The sequence below is a fragment of the Alosa alosa genome, chromosome 21 (genome assembly GCF_017589495.1).
Source record: "Alosa alosa isolate M-15738 ecotype Scorff River chromosome 21, AALO_Geno_1.1, whole genome shotgun sequence".
Lineage (NCBI taxonomy): Eukaryota > Metazoa > Chordata > Actinopteri > Clupeiformes > Clupeidae > Alosa > Alosa alosa.
In genome coordinates, this window is record NC_063209.1 from 11,242,402 (window position 1) to 11,262,571 (window position 20,170).

The window sequence follows — 20,170 nt, forward strand, 5'->3', positions numbered from 1 at the left end:
TCGGCCAATCATAATCCATAGATAGCCACCAATAAGAAAACAGTTCATTTGTGGGTGTTCGTACTGTCCGACCTTCTTTTACAAGAAAAACAAGAAGGCACTAGGCAGCTGTAAACATACTCAAAGCTGAATATGATTCGGCTTATTTTAAGAAAGACTGTTGCGTTACCCCCGTTCAGATGCTCTCCAGCAGTAACTGTGAGACTTTACCATGCCGACAGCGTGGCAACTGTGGGTTCACAGCCAGACGAACAGTCTGCAGTGTATCAAGAAAACTTCGAACGAATGCAAGCACTTGTGAAGGACTTAAGGGACAAGACCGAAAAAATAAAATTAGGAGGTGGTGAGAAAGCCAGAAATCTGCACACATCCCGAGGTAAACTCCTACCCCGAGAACGAATTGACAGACTTTTGGACCCAGGGTCACCTTTTCTAGAGTTTTCCCAGTTTGCGGCCTACAACTTGTATGGTAAAGAAGAGGTGCCAGCTGGAGGTATCATCAGCGGAATTGGACGAGTCTCCGGGGTTGAATGTGTCATCGTAGCAAATGATGCTACAGTCAAAGGTGGGACATATTATCCAGTAACTGTGAAAAAGCATCTTCGTGCTCAAGAGATCGCACAGCAAAACCACCTGCCATGCATCTACCTGGTTGATTCAGGTGGAGCCAATTTGCCCAGACAGGCTGATGTATTCCCTGACAGAGACCACTTTGGAAGAATTTTTTTCAACCAGGCCAGACTCTCATCTGAGGGCATAGCACAGATTGCTGTGGTGATGGGCTCGTGCACTGCAGGAGGTGCCTACGTTCCTGCTATGGCTGATGAGAGCATCATTGTTCGAAAGCAAGGGACCATTTTCCTTGGTGGGCCTCCACTGGTAAAAGCTGCCACAGGTGAAGAGGTCTCTGCAGAGGACCTCGGAGGTGCTGATCTCCATTGCAGAAAGTCAGGTGTAACAGACCACTATGCATTGGATGATGATCATGCACTACATTTGGCAAGAAAAGCAGTACGAAATCTGAATTACAAGAAGCACATTGACGTGACTGTAGAACCTAGTGAGCCCCCCCTGTTTCCTGCTGAAGAGCTGTATGGCATTGTGGGAGAAAATCTGAAGAGAAACTTTGACGTGAGAGAAGTAATTGCAAGAATTGTCGATGGGAGCAAGTTTGACGAGTTTAAGGCCTTCTATGGAGACACATTAGTCACAGGTTTTTCCAGAATTTTTGGCTACCCTGTTGGAATTATTGGGAACAATGGAGTTCTGTTTTCAGAATCTGCAAAAAAGGGATCACACTTCATTGAGCTGTGTTGTCAAAGAAACATTCCTCTGATATTTCTTCAAAATATAACTGGCTTCATGGTGGGGAGGGAATATGAGGCAGGTGGCATCGCAAAAGATGGCGCCAAGATGGTCACTGCTGTAGCCTGTGCCAATGTGCCTAAGATCACTGTAATCATTGGGGGATCCTATGGAGCTGGAAACTATGGAATGTGTGGACGAGCATATAGCCCCAGGTTCCTGTACATGTGGCCTAATTCCCGGATTTCTGTGATGGGAGGGGAGCAGGCCGCCACTGTCCTGGCCACCATCACAAAAGACCAGAGGATACGTGAGGGGAAAGAGTTCACAGCTGAGCAGGAGGTTGCGATGAAAGAACCCATTATTAAACGATTTGAGGAAGAAGGAAATCCATTCTTCTCTAGTGCAAGGCTTTGGGATGATGGGATCATTGACCCTGCAGACACACGACTTGTTCTCGGGCTGAGTCTCAGTGCTGCACTCAACTCCCCAATTCAGAGGACGAAATTTGGTGTTTTTAGAATGTGAGCATATAGAGTGTTGACCATAGAGGCATTTTGCAAAGTTATAGTTGATCATTAGGAACGCGACAGGTGTTGTTGTTTTCTTTGTTCTTTTCGTATATCTATTTGGGGAAAAGTCAGAAAGATTTGACAGATATGTACATTATTTACTAACTTTTTTTGTGGAGGATGGGGAAAGTATGAAATTGGAAAAAAATAAAGTCCAAGGCTTTGTAACCTATTTTGGAGCTTCATGTGTGTCTGATTAGCAATCAAAGAACATTTGACTCATGGAGAAATAGTGTAAAACATTCTTAGACCTATTCATGGGTTTCATCAGGTCCCTTTCCACAGGTGTATAAAATCAAGCACTGATTATGAATGCAGACTGCATGGTATTTGATTAATACCTGATGAAACTCATCAATACATTACATAAAATTGATTATACTGTAGGCTATAGGACCACCTTGTTTCAGCCATATCAACAGCACCAGCTTTATTTTGAGGTAGCCAATTTGAGCCTTTCATAAAGGCTAGCCAAAGCCCAGTTCAGGGTTGGGATCTTTAGAAGTTCATTCTGCCTATCAATCCTTAAACACAATCCCGTTATTATTGCAAACAAAGTAAAGATTGATATGTGTTATTAAGGCTTGAGTGCATTTCATCCCCTTGCATAAGGTTTTATCTATGTTCTGGTTAGTTCTGATACATTGAACTTCAAAGTTTTAGAATTCCAGTTATACTGATTAAGCAGAACAGACCTTTTTAGATATAATGTCCAAAATGCATATGACTACAAGAAACACTTCACCTCACCGTCTTAAGTTGTCACAGAATAAGAATATATCAATAACTCAATTTTGACAAAAATGTCAGATAGAACCTTATAATTCGAAGGGGACGATTTGTTTGTGGATCACTTGTAAATAAATATTCACTTTTAAAATATTCAGTTTAGGCTTAGAAAATAGAATACTCCTGGAATAAAAAAAATAAAGACATGTATATATGTAAATACATTTTGTTTACATAAAATGAGGAAAAGATAAACAGAATTGATCAGCAGAATTAGAATTGGAATTGATACAATTTGAAGGATATCCAACCCAAGTCCAAGTTCATTTAGCCCAATAGCCCAAAGGTAGACAACAGAAACAGTAAGTTAAGATATAGGCTAAACCCTTATAGGGCCAATTAGTCAAGTATACAACCCTGTTTCCAAAAAAGTTGGGATGCTGTGTAAAATGGAAATAACAACACGTGATAATCTACAAATATTGTGAACCTATAGTTGCAAAAGGACATAGGCAAACATGTATACACAACATATCAAAGGTATGACAGATTTGACTTATATGGGAGAGAATATGCCATGATCTTGCATCCTGTATCCTCTTAATTTCCCTATATGCACCCTCTGCACTCTGTCACTCAGGTAACTTCTCACAATGGACAAAGGGGGGCGCTTGAAACAAGTGTATACAGCAAATGATAGTGCTTTCAAAAGCACAGGAGAAATCAAAAGACCATGGCCATTTTGGGATCAGTGCATCATGCCAACACTGCAAGATCTGGAGAGCGGAGTAGTAACAGTTGATCTATTAACCACACTCTTAAAACTAATGGGTTGTCCTTATATGGACACAGAGATGTGTTTAAAAAACACAAGTTGTAATGTTTTTTACCTTAACATAACATTTCCAAAATCATTTTGATGGCACATCACCTCATAACATGACAAACGGCGGCACTTCTGCTATTTTCTTAGCTGCCGTCTATAGGCAATTTCCCCCCACCACCACCCCCCAACCCCCTTTGTAAAAGACGCAAATTTAGCTAGTTTATTATTGCGCTTCTCAACTGTAGGGGGACCCTGTGTGCAAATCTTCTTAAGTGCTGCTTTAGGTCAGACCACATTGCTGCTCTGAGAGAGTATGGACCTGGCAGATGAGGACAAAGAGTCAGAGTACAGATAGGCTACTCAAGTATTTAAAGTATTTTATTTGTAATGTTTAAAAAGAAAAAAGTATACTTTAATACATGAACAGGAAAAAACAGCTAAATGGATGCCTGCATGTCTCCGATTACGAAAGGGCACAGGCATGCATTTAGTTTACTACTCAAACTTATCTATTAACTTGATTCATGCTCTAGACTGATACAGTGACTACCCTATTTCAGTTAGTAATCGCAAAACACCATGATCATGGATGTTCTAACAAAGAATCAGCATAGTTATCTGCGGCCACCATCAAAAAAGTTTCAAAAAATATTAATACTCAAGTACAGATACTCAATAAAGTTACTTCAGTACAGTATTTAAGTAATTTACTTAATTACTGTCCACCCCTGTCGACTGGTCTTGAACGTGTTAGCCATTGGACCAGTTCCACAAGGGCATCTGTTGATGGGCACACATGTTCACCTGTGTGGCCATCTGACCAAGTGGATGTGGGTGGATTTAGTTCCACGTTGCTAATGTCCATAGGGATGGGACAATATGTTGACAATCGGAATATTGTGCTAGTGATACAATGTATCAGTAGAGATATCTGTGTGGATTCCTCTGCCAGTTTCACTCACCAAAATCTTGACATCTCATGCTGGTACATACTGAATATATACTGGTCCCTGGAGGACTTTGACTTGAGGCCCTTTCTGTATGGTTAATTTTATGTCATCACCTATTTTCATAGATAGATGTCTATTGACTTCAGACTTGTCTTCTGGCGAGTAAGGATGTCTATTGACTTCAGTCTTCTAGCGAGTAAGGATGTCTATTGACTGCAGCCTTCTGGTAGCACTATATTTGTATGTCAGCTGTATCTGTTCTATGTCTGAGGAAGGGCTTGGACTCTGAAATGTTACAGTACGTGCTATAAAACATTACATGTTTTCTTGAGTAATATCTGGTGTGTGGACTCTATCCTTTTGTACTGGATCAAGGGTCAAACAATTGAGCAATCAGATTTTATGTATATGGCACCTTTCGTTTTGGAGTTAACCATTAATTCAGTTGATCAAGAAAATTACATGATTTTTACCACTGAAATGAGCCAATTCTGCCTATAAATGCTGCAATAATATTTGATGATATACAGTACTCTTTTTAAAAAAATTAAAAATAAGCGAATATAGCATCAACATCAAGTAACTTGCATGACCTGAATTTGTATGCTGTGTTGTAACAGCACAGTTCTGTAGATTTAAACTTGAAACTGGGGTATAAGAGGCAGGAATGCAAGCAAGGATACTGAAACAAATGTTGCCAGGTGATGAGAAGTCAGAAATTGAGAATTCGATGTATTGCATGTACAGTACTGTGTTCGGCGTGAGGTCCCTTTAAGAAATATGTGTACAGTGAGGTCAAACAGCAGCGCGAGATTGATAGTTTTGAGATGAGATTAGGTTCATGGTGTAATTGAGATGAGATTAGGTTCATGGTGTAACTGAGATGAGATTAGGTTCATGGTGTAACTGAAACCCAGTAATCCTACTTTAATGCATATTATGGATTGTCCAGGACTCATGGCCACTAGAGTCCCCAGTGTGAATAAGTCAGCTTTTTTACCTGAGACATTGTCTCTAAAGATATTTATAACTTTGTCACCCTTGCTTAATAGCTCGATCAAGATCATTTTCTTGTCCTTAGAATCTAGCCCCAGTGTGTGGCATGGCCAACCCTACATGGTGAAGTAAAGACAACTACCTGTAAATTTAAGAAAAGGCCTACTGGAGTTTTGTGTTTATTGGACAGTTAAACTGTCAAGCACATATTCACATCTGTGAAATATGCCAGCCTTAAATTGGCAATATTGTTTTGCAAAATATTTAAGAATATTTTGCAAAACAGCCTACTTGGATTTATCAAACTAAACCCAACATTAAGGTATTTGTTACACTGTGTGCATGATACCACGCCACACACTTATTTGCTAGTGTCTGTCATATCAAGGAGTGAGTTTCAATACACAGCTCTGCATTCACTATTGGTATACAATTAGAAGATGTTACAAGATTATTTTCTGATTATTAAGCTGAAACGAAAAGTTATCTCTCATTATTTTGCCCCCAGAACAATAGTGTTTGAGCTGGCATGAGCCAGACTCATCAATTGAAATAGACTGTCCACTGTACCACCAAAGCATTACAGGTCACCTGAGGACAGAGCAGACATGTTCTTGTTGTTCACCAATGAGGATATTGTCACTTTCGACATACCCATACAAACATAAGTTCCTTTTTTTTTTCTATTAGCAGTGCACTATTCTTCCCAGGTTGACATGTTTGTGGTTGATCTGAGCTGCATATTTGGCCCTTCTCTGAAACTGATGTAGGAGAATACAATTAATTTGGGAAGTCACATGACATGACATAACAGGTCAACCTATAATAATAGGTTCACAGAAATGGCACATGTATTACAGTCTGATAAAAATGTTGCCAATGTCGCTAATGGCTGAGACAAGTGAATGTTGTGATTGTTGTTATGGCAGTTGGCAAGGGGATGCACAGCTTGTTGTAGTCTGCTTGTTCTCGCTGTGTCGACCACAGAGGAAAAGGTGTGTGCACAGTCATTCTGAAGACACCGTGGTGATGCAGTCTTGCAGTCACAGTGCTATACGGACGTCACTAACAGTTGAACAATCTCAAGCGCTGTTATCCCGCTCATAACCTTGACTGTTAGAAGGCGGGCTATTGCCACTTCCTCTTTTGTGTGCCTATCTCGTGTGAAGAGAAAGAGAGAGAGAGAGAAAGAGGGAGAGAAAGCATGTATTTGTTTGTGCCATATGGCCACAAGTAGAACTTGATGCCATACGTTATCCACCACTGGATAGCAGGCTGCAGAGACTGTGACCACCCTATGGGTACCCTAGAGACGGTAGGCTTCTCTCGCACATTTCCAGACATGGGTGCAGACAGGCTGTGTGTTTTTGTCTGTTTAGTTTTGATGGTTTTGATGAAAGTGGACTTGTTGCAGACCTGACTTGTGGCGTGGATGGGGTTTGTTACAACTGTATAAAGTTGAAGAGTGAAGGCCCTAGAATAATATTAAATGTAATGTTTAAAAAGAAAAAAAGTATACTTTGATACATGAACAGGAAAAAACAGCTAAATGGATGCCCAGTGTTTCCCACAGAATTGAATTCTATTTGTGGTGGTAGGTTTGCAGAATTAACCTGAATGCAACGGTTTTTAACAAATTAGTGCAGTGTGGTTATGATTCTAACCAGATTTAAGCATAATTTAGTACAACCAGGAAAATCATTGTGTGGTGGTCAATGTTGATATTGTGGTGGGCCGCCACAAAAAAGTCAATGTATGGGAAACACTGGATGCCTGCATGTCTCCGATTATGAAAGGGCACAGGCATGCATTTAGTTTACTACCCAAACTTATCTGATTCATGCTCTAGACTGATACAGTGACTACCCTGCAGTTAGTAATTGCAAAACAACGTTTGTCAAACTAGACTACCAGCCAGTTTTGATGAATAGCAAATGCATGTTTGAATGGCATGTACTGCACTGTTTGATATGATTGTATCTAAAAGTTAAGCTATGTGAAGTAATAAGAGTTAAGATATACATTTTGTGTTGGAAAATATCAATTTTGTAAAGAACTGTAGCATTTCAGGGAAGGAGGTTTGTTGAGTCAGCATTTGAGCAATGTCTTACGGGTTAGCAATCTGGCTTAAGAAAATGGTTTCTTCAGGAGTGTAATTTATACAGTGGCAATGAGAATGATCTAGAGCATATAACAACAAACAGGGAACCAGGCAAACAAAGGGGAAATGTGTTTTTGTATGTATTTTTGTTGTGTGTACACGTGTGCACGTGCAACAAAGGATATGGGGGCACGTTTGTGTGTCTTGGGTGTGTGTTTTTTTTGTGTGGTTAAGATGTCTCACATGTAGGATGGAGGATGTTTTGGTAGTCTGCAAATATTTTTGATAAAATCTAATCTACCATAACTATCTTGACAGTGAAGCATTTTGCAAAATAACAACAACATAGAAATTATAAAAACAAACAAATGTACTTTTAAATATTGGCGTAGTTCTGCAAGATTTTGCATTCAAATTTCATCGCCCTCCCACACACACACTCACACACACTCAATACTTTCCACTCACTCCTACACAGAGATGTAAAGTAACTAAGTAGAAATAGTGACATATGGACAATAGAGTTAAGGTCTAGCAAATTGTGGTGAATACACACCAAGGCCTACGTAGGCTGTTGTAAGAAGCTGAATTAAATTAAAATTCTAACTGCTTGCTTTTCATTAATGGCATAATTTGTTTAGGCTTTCAAAGGGTGTTTATGGAGTGTGATGTATAGCTGCCTTTCTAAACATGTTGGATGGAGTGTGATGTAGCTGCCTTTCTAAACATGTTGGATAAACTTCATTATAGGCTTATAAAAGGAAGCAGCAGTGAAAAAGGAACGGCAGCCGTGGCCTACTAGTTAGCGCTTCAGACTTGTAACCGGAGGGTTGCCGGTTCGAACCCCGACCAGTAGGAACAGCTGAAGTGCCCTTGAGCAAGGCACCTAACCCCTCACTGCTCCCCGAGCACCACTGTAGCAGGAAGCTCACTGCGTTGGGATTAGTGTATGCTTCACCTCACTGTGTGCTGTGTGTGTTTCACTAATTCACGGATTGGGATAAATGCAGAGACCAAATTTCCCTCATGGGATCAAAAGAGTATATATACTTATACTTATACCTTTGTTCAGGCTTCGAAGACATTGTGTATGAAGTGTGCATGAACTTAATAGCTTATCCAAAGTTCTGACTGCTTTCTTTTTCATTAAAAGCATAGCGAAGGGAGGAGGTGGTCACCCCACCTGGCCTCGTAAGCTTTCACTTGTACTTTGTACTTCTACTTTCAGTACCTACAGTAAGTATGTGTAATAATGCTACTTGTCATTCTTGTAGTTCTGTAAATAAAAGATACTTTAAGACTTTTACTTAAGTGGTATGCTTATAGATTACTTTTACTTTGACTTAAGTCTTTTTCTGAACAAATATCTGTACTTCTATTCAAGTGTGGGTTTCGGATACTTAATACAACTCTGCTCATACACACATATGGACAGACCCACAAATCGACGCAAATGCACGCGCAAGTGCAAGCGCACACACACACACACACACACACACACACACACACGCACGCACAAATACACAGAGATCTATACAGGAAGGGTGTTGGCATTTCTGAGAGTTGTCTTGGTTGTTGTCTCGGCTATTTGCCTGAATAGCAGGAACCCCTTGAGCCCTGTGGCCCAGGCGATAAGAGTGGGTTCAGCTGCGTTCCCCATGATCACTTCCTGTTGTCATTAGATTCGCCCGAGGATTACCATTGCATTCAGCTGAGATTTAACCAGCCATAGACCCCACTACCCTCCACTGACCCCCCTTTTCATCTGGGCAGGACTAGCCCAAGTGCACTATAGGGCACCAAAGTAGTCCGAGGCTGTTCTGTGTTGTGTTGTTCGTGACAGTGAAAATGCAACTATTAGGGAAGAAAGTACAATATCCCTGGCTGGTAATAGTTTTTTTTTCTGCAGGTCTCTGCTGTCAGCAAGCACACAGTTTGTACCTAGGGCTCTAAAGTGTCATCAGAGATGTCATTTTTTGGAAGTCCAAGTTGAGTCTCAAATCCAGGGTTGGGTTTTGATTTGAACCTTTTTCTTGTCAAGAAACTACACAGGCAATTGGATGATAATGACATCTAGTGGACAAACAAATGGGCTGCTTGTCAAATTAAAACATAGTTACATTTTTTGCATGATAAAATGTAATCAAGTAATCCCCAACAATTTGATTAAACAATTTTTTTTCGTAATCTGGGCTGATTATAGTTACTTGATTTTTGTAATCTGATTACGTAATCCAGATAACATAATCCATTACTACCCAACCCTGCTCCAGTCTTAAGATCGAGTCCAAGTCAAGTCTCAAGTCTTTGAGGGGCAAGTTCAAGTCAAGTCTCAAGTCTTTTGTCACGAGTCCAAGTCAAGTCTCTGGCCATCTGATCTGTCCTTATTGTTAAATTTCATGAATTCAAAGTATGTCCTGTATAGTCCTGTAGCCATACAGTACAATATCAATATCAGTTGTACTAACTAACTCTAACTAACTAACATACTAACATAACTCTGTTTCAATAATAATAAAAATAACGCTTCTATCATGTTTTTTTATTCTGAAATAAAATGTGGGCTGCCAAGAGTGGGTGCATGTGAACTTGTGACAGGAAAAATATCAATCATGCTGGAGCTAGCTTCATTTTGTTTACATCCAGAACTTAGGGCCTAAATTAGGTCTCCAACTTAGTACATTGTATAGTCTAATCTTTTGCTACTTAACACATCCCTCTAGCCCTCGGACATGGTGAAATATTAACTTAAGTCCACATCATATGGCCAACTATAAAACTATATTTGCGATTGTTAGCTCATTACCTGTGACAATATGCTAAATATGTGCGATGTGCTCTTTCACATTAGTAATGCTTTATGGCATGCAGCTCGTCAGACTTTTCCCAAAGTATATGCACCAATAGAATAAAATAGAAATACATGAATACATTTAGATTTTTAAAATAAATAAATAAATAAAATAATTGCATGAAATACATGTTGTTCAGGAGTCTCGAGTCCGAGTCAAGTCTGAAGTCTTTTGAAGTAGAGTGGCAAGTGACTGTTTTTTCGACTTAAGTGTGACTCTGTGAGTGTCATGTATTGACACATTTGGCAGATCTCACATGACCTTATCATGCCACACACGTTTCGGCTTCCTCTCATGTGATGTTACAATTTGATTACAGTTTTTCTCAGTTGCTAAAACACTAAAACCCCTTGGCTGAAGAAAGTTCTCAGTTGCCTGAACTCATTTAGCTAATTGTTAAGTCTATTGTCAATACCGTCTGCTTAAATCATTTCACATGGTAAAACACAATTTCCAGATCTCACTTACACTTTTCAGCAAAACTCTAAACACATTCTCATTCTCAAAAACACAGTCTGCACTCTAATGCGCATGTCATCCATACTGGTAAACACAAGTGGCAACAATTAAATACAAATAGAGCAGACATGTCATTGATTAAACACAACCACTCAAAATTGATTTCACTTGTTTCAAATGATGTTACACAAGTCCAATATAAGCCAGTTCAGAGAGCTAACAGGTTGTTGAAGGTGGGAATAAGAAAGATCCCAATTTTGCTGAAAAAGACCTATTAACTTGGCCCGATAAAGACCCAACCCCCCACCCCACCCGGTATATTAGCTCCCTCGGTGAGGAGAATAAGTCTTTTTACAGTAAAGGGGCAGACAAGAGAAACTGAAAGTAACAGGATGTATGGCAGCCTGTTATAAAGATCTGCATTCAAAACCACATTTTCTAAAAATGACGATAAGAGCTAACACCAGGTCAAGCCAAAGTGCCAAGACATACCTGACTTTGCCTCAGCACACTGAGAAGCACTGCTACAAGGAACCATGCCTAAGTCCTGACCTTTAACCCTTAGAACCCGATTGCCGAGTGCGTCAAAAAACACTACCTTTCTTCTCTGTTACATTGCTCCGGAACCGTTCATCGCAACGAGATTAAATCTTTAATGCGTGACAGAGCAGAAGTGGGGCTTTCCAACGAGACCACGCACTTGTCTGTGCGATCAAGTATGAAATTTAAAAAATCATGAAATTAAATCAAATTGCATCATATTTACAGCCTATACTTCTCTGCGTTCACCTGCGCACCCATCACTCTCGTTTGAATTACTCGCGAACCCGTGATCGCAAAAATATGGCAAGCACATCAGATGAAAGAGGAGACACAGGGCTATTCATTGGTATCATGTATATGGATCCTTCCTGCTTATAAAAACAAACGAAATGACTGCAAAATAATAACGTCATGTACACAAACCAACGCTGCACTTCCATTACTCTCGTTTGAATTACTCGCGGACCCGTGATCGGATAGATATGCCACGCATGTCAGATGAAAGAGGAGACACCAAGCTATCATTTGATACCAAGTACATCCTTCTGGGTTATAAAACAGACGAAGTGACAGCAAAATAATAACTTCATATAGCTGGACTTACCCCACATTTTTGTCTGTTTTTGTGGCAAAGCATGTTTATAATCCAACGCTATCGTGTGTTTCTCTATGGCAAAGCATGTTCATAATCCGGTTTTGAGATCCTAGCAAATTCCTGCATGGCATCCAATTCAAGGCTCACATTGTATTCCAATTGTTCCAATTGTTGTTCAACAAAGAAAAACCTTTTTTGCCTTTACTTTATTTATGGCAATGCATTATAAAGTTGAGAATCATGAGTGCATACACACGCAGGCTAACACGCAAACTCGGTCAAGTCTCAAGTCAGGTCAGATCAGTTCGTGTCACAGATATGGAGCGCAGAAAAGTCATTTTTCATCACTAAATAAAAAAGGGCATTTTTTTCCGTAAATCACACACCACATATTTATGTAAATTACTCAGCCCCAGAGTATCCCTCCAACATGGCAATTATATTGCCAGATTCAGGACAGTCTGCCCTACACACAAATGAAATGCATGTAGAGCTATGAGCTTGCTGTGGTGAGATACATGACAAAATATAAGAATTTTTATAATACACTTTTTATAATTTAATTCTTTAAAAATCAAAATAAAATCAATGCCAGTACAAATACATGAACTGATGGCAGATCTGGATAGCCTAGACTGCTGAAAAAAAAAACAATATATAATATCTGTGTGTGGCACTTACAATGACCAGAATAAATCCTTATGAATAAAGGTAGTGAAAATGCCCTAAAAACAGCTTAGGGTTCTAAGGGTTAATATGAACGCCCCCTAAAACATTCAAGTGCGCACCACATCAAGGAGCATACTTGAACATCAGGGCTAGAATGACATTTGCTTTGATTGCATCTTACGCCCCTTCAAAACTAGTCCCTGCTATAAGTGAAATTAGGACTTAAAAGTACAGCACTTTCCCTGCTAATATGAGTGAAATTAGGACTTAAAAGTACAGCACTAAATTCATAATGTACCACAAGTCAAGGAGCGAAACTAATATCATATTGTTATTTCAGTTTCAGGCACTAAACATACCCTGGCCCACCGTGTGACTGTGTTCTGTGGTTATCACCTTCGTTGACACCTGTTAGTGTGATAAATGCTCGCCTGGCGTCCAGATGGAACTTGCAGGCTCCGTCGGGGGGAATTCTTCCTCCTCCTCCTCCTCCTCCGAAGGCGACTGTGTGCCCGACCATGAGTGGGGGCACACCATGGAGCAGCTGTACACCTGGCTCTATCTCATCATCCTGGTGCCCGGGTTGCTAGGCAACAGCGTGGCACTCTGGGTTCTGTGCCGCTTCATAAGGTCAGACCACCCCCGGCCATTCTGAGGGTTTAGTTGTGTTTTTTTTGGTGTCTGGGCATGAGGCATGTGGCTATGAATAGAATGGCTGCACGCATGGCAATTCACTAACAGTTACAAAGTTAGTCTAAGTAAATAAATAAGTAAGGAAAAAAGTATGTAAGTTAGTTTGTTCATTTATGTACAGTATATTGACCAAACTGTTTACTGGTACATTAAAATAATGGCTTCATACACTGACTGAATGGCATTGCTGACATGCACCTAGAACACCTGCTATTGCAATATACCTTTATTTAATTGTGCAAGGACATAACCCAAAACCAAAATGAAATAGAAAATATACTGTATCTAAAGTACTACAAATAACATTTTAGCTCAAATTTGTTCCAGTGGCCAGGCGTTTCAAAGTGTACCCATTTATGTTCAACAGAAAGAAGACCAAGGCGGTCATCTTCATGATCAACCTGGCGGTGGCCGACCTGCTTCACGTGCTCTCCTTGCCGCTGCGCATCTACTACTACTTTAGCCACAGCTGGCCGTTCGGCCACGGCATGTGCATGCTGTGCTTCTACCTGAAGTACCTGAACATGTACGCCGGCATCGCCTTCCTGGTGTGCATCAGCATCCAGCGCTGCGCCTTCCTGTGCTACCCCTTCTGTGCCAAGAGCTGGAAGCGGCGCTACGACGTGCGCATCAGCGCCATCATCTGGCTGGTGGTGGGACTGTGCTGCATGCCTTTCATACTCATGAGGTCTAGCACCAGCGACAGTAGTCCCGCCCCTGACGTTCTATCTACCAATGGCGTCGCTGGCGACAACGCCCACCACCCGGGCAATGGCTCCAGCTGCTTCAAGGACCTGCCCATGCGTCAGCTGAAGCCGCACGTGGCTGTGCCCATGATGGCGTTCGCCGAGCTGGTGGGCTTCGTGCTGCCACTCACCATCGTGCTGACGTGTGCGTGTCTGATCCGCCGCTCGCTGCGCCGCGCCAAGGGCCTAAGCGCCGGCACCGATGCCGACACCTGCCGGGCGCTGCGCATGGTGCGCGTGTGCACCGCTGTCTTCCTGGTGTGCTTTGGGCCGTACCACGTCAACTTCCTGTTGTACATGATGGTGTCACAGAAACTGATCACGCACTGTGGCCTGGTGCTGGTCGTGCAGCGCTTCCACCCGGTCACTCTGTGCATCGCCAGCCTCAGCTGCTGTCTCAACCCACTGGTCTACTACTTCCTGACCACCGAGTTCCGAGCGCAGCTGGCGCGCCACGGCAGTTCCGTGCTCAGAGGCCGGCTCTTGAGCTTGGAAAGCAGCTCCACGGCACATGGCTAGCCTTCAGTTTCCACAAGACAAACAAACTGAACTCTCTTTGTGTGTGTGCACCTCTTCTGGAAACAAATGACTTTGCCCATCCATACCCCATCACAGGGGAATTAATTCAATACTCAATTTTGTAATATAGAAATAGAATAGAAATTGAAATAGTGGCATAATAATAATAATAATGATAATAATAAAAGAACACGAACACACACACACACACACATACACATACAGTGAGTTAAAATAGAGACAAATTTGGGAAATTCAGAAGAACAAAAATGAAGCAAAATGCCACGGTGTTATTTTCTGTAATTATTACAGAGCGAAGACTCCCCTACTCTGACAGGGGGTCAAACTGTGAATGCAAAAAGTGGATGAGAAAGTCTGCTTCCCACAAGAGGAGGGTTGAACTCTGCTTCCTAATTGAGGAAGGACAGATGCAAGGAACACAGCCAGTATCTGTAAACATGAACCCTGGGAGAACGCTCCCTTGATGTGTTGTTGCACTAAACAAACTTCCTTTAAGATAAATAAGCAATGTCTACAAAAAAATCCACCCCTTCTAAAGGCTTTGGATTAAAAAAAAAGTTAGAGTTGAGAGGCGAGATTGAGGGGAAACTGGAAGATGAATAGTTTTAAAAACGACACTTTTTTTGTGGTTTTCCATTTGCTGACCCCAGAAAATAATGTTTACCCTCCAAATTAAGCTTTTAAGCACTGCTGCTATCTGCTAAACTATCTGAAAGTAAGTCAGTAGGAAGTCCTTCTGGTACCTTTATTTATCTCCGTACTTTCACTGCCAAATAGGGCAAACGCAAGTGCACACTTGGACCATCACATCATATGTACAGTCATGACTGACAACAGGTACCATGTGTGAGTATAAATGACTTTGAATCTACTTCTCTTCTGGGCTCAAGATAAATTGCCATTTTGAAAAGTACTTCTCGTTTCATTCTGTTTGGGGCAGATAAACCATCCGGTTTCACTGAACATACAGTACACTCTGATTCTTATCCGTTTATGGTTTAGTCTCTCTCTTCTCTCTCCTCCTGGAGAGTTAGTATCTCTTCCTCTCTCTCTCTCACACACTCTATCTCTAATCTAATCCATTATGCTTGGCATGACCATTTTAAAGGAAATCATCTCCCTGAAGAATAGAGCATATCACACATATCAACAGATACAATAGAAATTTCTCTCTCTCTCTGTAGGTTGGTTGGGTGTACTACTGTATTCAGTATTCATCATCATATCTTGTTTTATATACATTTTTTTAAAGTTGATATTGTCTGTTATACTGCCATGTCGTCACTCTTCTTTTTTTATGTAAAATGACCTTATACAGGCTGTTCAAATAAGCTGTTGCAAAAAAAGCCTTTCCAAGCATTAAATATGATGGCCTGAGTACTCCACTGAAGACCTAATAAATAACCATTTTGTGTGTTTGTATTGAGTGGTATTGATGGTAACAGTGGTATGGACTAAATAAAGACAAATGTTAAGGTATATTGTAAATTCTTCACTTCATTGAATGCACACTATCTATCACAAAGTTTTCTGAACGAGACTTTCACTATTCATAATATATATCTATAGTCATGTATTAACAAATCTGTGTTTTAGCGACACACACTGGCCATTTCTGATATAGCAGGATAGCTAGTTTCTGGTCTGTGTGATGTCACTCCTTTTTTGATTGTAAACAGTCTGGTGGTTGCTAGGTTCCCAGGTTTCAGCCATTTTATGACCAGCATTTACAGTAGAAAGCATTGCTGATTTTTCTTTCTGCAATCTGTGTCATCTATGTGTTTAAAGCCATGGAGAAGCTTTGCTTGTAAGTAATGTTGTTAACGTATATTTCATGATCGTATATGCGTGTGTATTTTGTGAATTCTTACACTGTGATGCTGTGTAACATAAGCAGCTCAACCAATGCTTTTACTATGCAGTCTTTTAGCTCAGTCACTAGCTATGTAATGCAGCAGAGGCTGTAGTTAATTCGTATTTTCATACTTTGTATTTACAATATTTACAGTGTCAGACAGTCTGATTGTAAAGTGATTTTATTTGAACAGGCTGTACTAGCTTAATGCTAAATATTATTTTGTATTTAGTTTCACAGATTCAGTGGTTACCTGTATCAATGCCCTTATATAAGTAAAGAGTACTTTACTTCCACGTCGGGGTTTTCATTCAACACTACTGAATGTTTAGCTATCTCTTATATATATATATATATTAGTTTATATATATATATATATATATATATATATATTAGTTTTTTAATACGTATCTTTCTTTTTTTTATATATATATATATATATATATATATATATATATAAAAAAGAAAGATATGTATTAAATCCAAAGGAAAATTAAAACAAGCAAAATAAGCTCCCAGTTTATTTATGTTATCTCTAAGTTATCTTTATGTTAATATTATTTCTAATGAACAGTAATGCAAAAGAATATGAGCATAAACCTCTACTGGGCCTATAAAAACTTAAGAAGGCAATTCACACCCACAGTTTGAATCCAAACCTATGATCCAAACGTGTGAAGTGGAGAAAAAAAAAGAATCAGCCATGCCTGGATCACAGTAGGCTATAGTGTAAAATACAGTGATGGTGATGTGGCATGTAGGTATAGGATGGTGGGATGTGACAGTTGGAGAGGTTTGGCCCTAGTAGAGGTTACCACAGTGTACAGTTGTCAGCAGTGGTTCAATATTGTTTTTGTGGTTTGACAGTGTTCGAGGAGGGTTTATTGGCGGATGGCACTTTGGCGAGTGAAGAGATCAGTGAGTCAGAAAAGACAGAGAAGGTGCTAGCAGAGTGGTTGAGGTGTTTAGGGTGCACACACACCTACAAAACTATTGCAGAGAGTGAGGACAAACAAACTGAAACTCTCTCTTTCTCTCTGCCTGCCTCCCTCCCCTCTCTGCCTGCTTCTCTCCCTCTCTCTCAAATTCAAAAGCAAATGTGTTTCATTGGCATGAAATATAATACCCTGTCTTCATAATACAATGCATTGCCAAATATAAGTATGAGTCTACTCTTTTGATCCCATGAGGAAAATTTGGTCTCTGAATTTACTGTATCCCAATCTGTGAATTAACAGTGAGGTGAAGTACACACTAATCCCGGAGCAGTGAGCTGCCTGCTACAGCGGCGCTCAGGGAGCAGTGAGGGGTTTGGTGCCTTGCTCAAGGGCACTTCAGCCGTGGATGTGGGCATGGGAGAGAAGTGCTCAACCACTTCCCCCGCCCACATTTTTCCTACTAGGTCGGGGATTGAATGGGCAACCCTTCGGTTACAAGCCTGAAGTCCTAACCAGTAGGCCAGAGGAGAATTCAAAGAGTGCCAAGTATGTCTGTGTCATGGTGGTCTCTCTCTCTCTCCAAGTGTGTCTGTGTCATGATGCTTCCTCTCTCTCCAAATGTGTCTGTGTCACACATTTTAGGGTTGACAGTTAAACTGTCACTTTTCCTGTTTGGTCTGAGCTGGCCTACCTCGTGTCTGTAACCTATGTCTTTGGCTAATCTCGACAACTGCAAAGATCTCCGACGTCACATTATAGTCACTCGATGCTGAAGACAAATAATCTATTTAATCTTTTCACACATTTCACATGAGTGCGTCCCCTGACAACCAGACCAACAACAAGTCAACCGTCAAGCTTGAGGTTTGGTCCTCCAGAGACCCAGTACACACACAATTATAATTTGTTTGAATTTGTAAATTATTGTTGTTTGCTGAATACAGCAACAGCTTCAATGTGTCATGTTGACATTATTAAGGGTAAAGGTGGCATCTATGTTGAGATGAGGATGCTACTTATTTACATCTGACACGGAACAATGCTTTGCACGCTTCTTGGCTTGCCACATGGAACACACACATAGTAAATGCAATAATAGCTTTCCTCATATTAACAGATGGAGAGAGAGAGAGAGAGATGAAAGATTGTGCTTACATAATCTGAACTCCTAATTTTCTTTGAATAGATGAAAAATAACAGCCACTCTCTCATATTAGGTGCACCATTTGGACTTTCCCAGTTTGGCCCCTGTGGGAATGAGAAGTAGCCAGCACATTCTGAGCATTTTCATGTCATGACTGTTATTCCCTCCTACCGGCAAACAGCACATTAAAAACCTAATTTCAGTTCAACAAAATAACGTTAACCACCAGGCATGCAATATTCACCTCATGGTTGCAAGGGTTACAAAAGGATGGCACAAGCTGCCCACAAGTATTACACATTAGGGCTTTCTGGAAATGGTGAGAGTTTGCATTAGTGCCTACCAGGACATTTGGATGAAAGCATCTTGCAAATGGGTGAATGTAATGTAAATGTCAATAGAAATGACAATTACAATGTCTATAAATGTTTTGAAGTGGAAGTAAACGCTATCATGGCCAAATGTGCTGGGAACAAAAAACATTTCCTGTAAATGCGTAGCCGTCTTCTGACATTTCTAAATATATTTTGAATGCAACTTAGGGGTGAAACTTTTAGTTGAACATTAGGATAATGGCCTCCCTTCCTTGCTGTGTCTCTTCCTCTGAGAGTGTAATTATTAGCATACAGCGCTCTCTCTCTCTCTCTCCTGAGTGCACAAATGCACGCATGCACGCGCATAAACACGCGCGCACACATATTCACACACAGACGTTAGATAACTAGATTGTGTATTTATGTGCCAAATTTTGTCCATCTTTTGTCTCTTTGTTCACGGCAACCATAACTCAATACCATGCTTAAAGGTGCACAATGAGAATGATGAAATGAACATGTATGAAAATGAGGAAGTATTCATTTGGGTGGTGATTGCAAAGTTCTGTTGTGTAATACACACATTTCAGAAAGTTGATTCAGCAGTTGATTTTTATTCTCCTTTACAACTACTTTACAGTTTTTCACACTAAGACACTGACTCCATACTATGAGCAAAAATCTCAGTTGCCTGAACACACAACTCAAAATTGATCACACTTGTTTCAAATGATGTGACAACCAATATACGCTAGTAAACAGGTTGCTGAACAGTGGAGGTTCATATCACAGTTGTTCACAACTGCTAAAACACTAAACTCTATTCTCTGAACCAAATTCTCAGAGAAGGCTGTAGACTACTTCTCACTTACAGTACTGAAATGCCTGTCTTTTCCGGTATACATATTTTCACAATTGCTAAAATACATTTTATTTTAAACCTTCCACCCTGTTCTCAAAACTGTAAACACAAACCCCCATTCTCAAAACTTTAAGTTTACTGGATTTACAGTAAATGTTGAATCCACTGAGTTATGAAATAATTTTGCTTTGTTTTGTTTTTTTAGATGCAAAATGCATTTACTGTATTGTACACAATGGACATCTCTCCTGGAGCTATATGAGCTGCCCTGAACACTGTTTTCCATTTTTGATGTAGTGTCTAGTGACTGCTCATTTGCATTTTCATTTTTGACTGCTGTGTGAGATGATCTGAAGACAGGGTTTGGTTTTGAGCACAGGTACAACTGTTTTGAGGTGATTGTTCAGTTTTGCAGAGGTTGGCAAAGGTTTTGGGAATGTACTTTGAGATTTGGGATTTGTGTTTATATCATTTTGAGAAA

At 40.4% G+C, this 20,170-nt stretch overlaps 2 protein-coding genes across 2 annotated transcripts; both read left to right on the forward strand.

The window, feature by feature from the left end:
* The first annotated feature begins 43 nt into the window (after positions 1–43).
* On the forward strand, positions 44–2,049 carry mccc2 (methylcrotonyl-CoA carboxylase subunit 2). The gene has a single exon (XM_048231918.1). The coding sequence runs from the start codon at positions 133–135 to the stop codon at positions 1,831–1,833; it is 1,701 nt and encodes a 566-aa protein (XP_048087875.1). The 5' UTR covers positions 44–132; the 3' UTR covers positions 1,834–2,049.
* Positions 2,050–6,441: 4,392 nt separating this feature from the next.
* Positions 6,442–16,064, forward strand: p2ry10 (P2Y receptor family member 10). Its single transcript, XM_048231431.1, has 3 exons — positions 6,442–6,693; positions 12,938–13,227; positions 13,658–16,064. The coding sequence occupies exons 2-3, from the start codon at positions 13,040–13,042 to the stop codon at positions 14,553–14,555; spliced, it is 1,086 nt and encodes a 361-aa protein (XP_048087388.1). The 5' UTR covers positions 6,442–6,693; positions 12,938–13,039; the 3' UTR covers positions 14,556–16,064.
* The last annotated feature ends 4,106 nt before the right edge of the window (positions 16,065–20,170 follow it).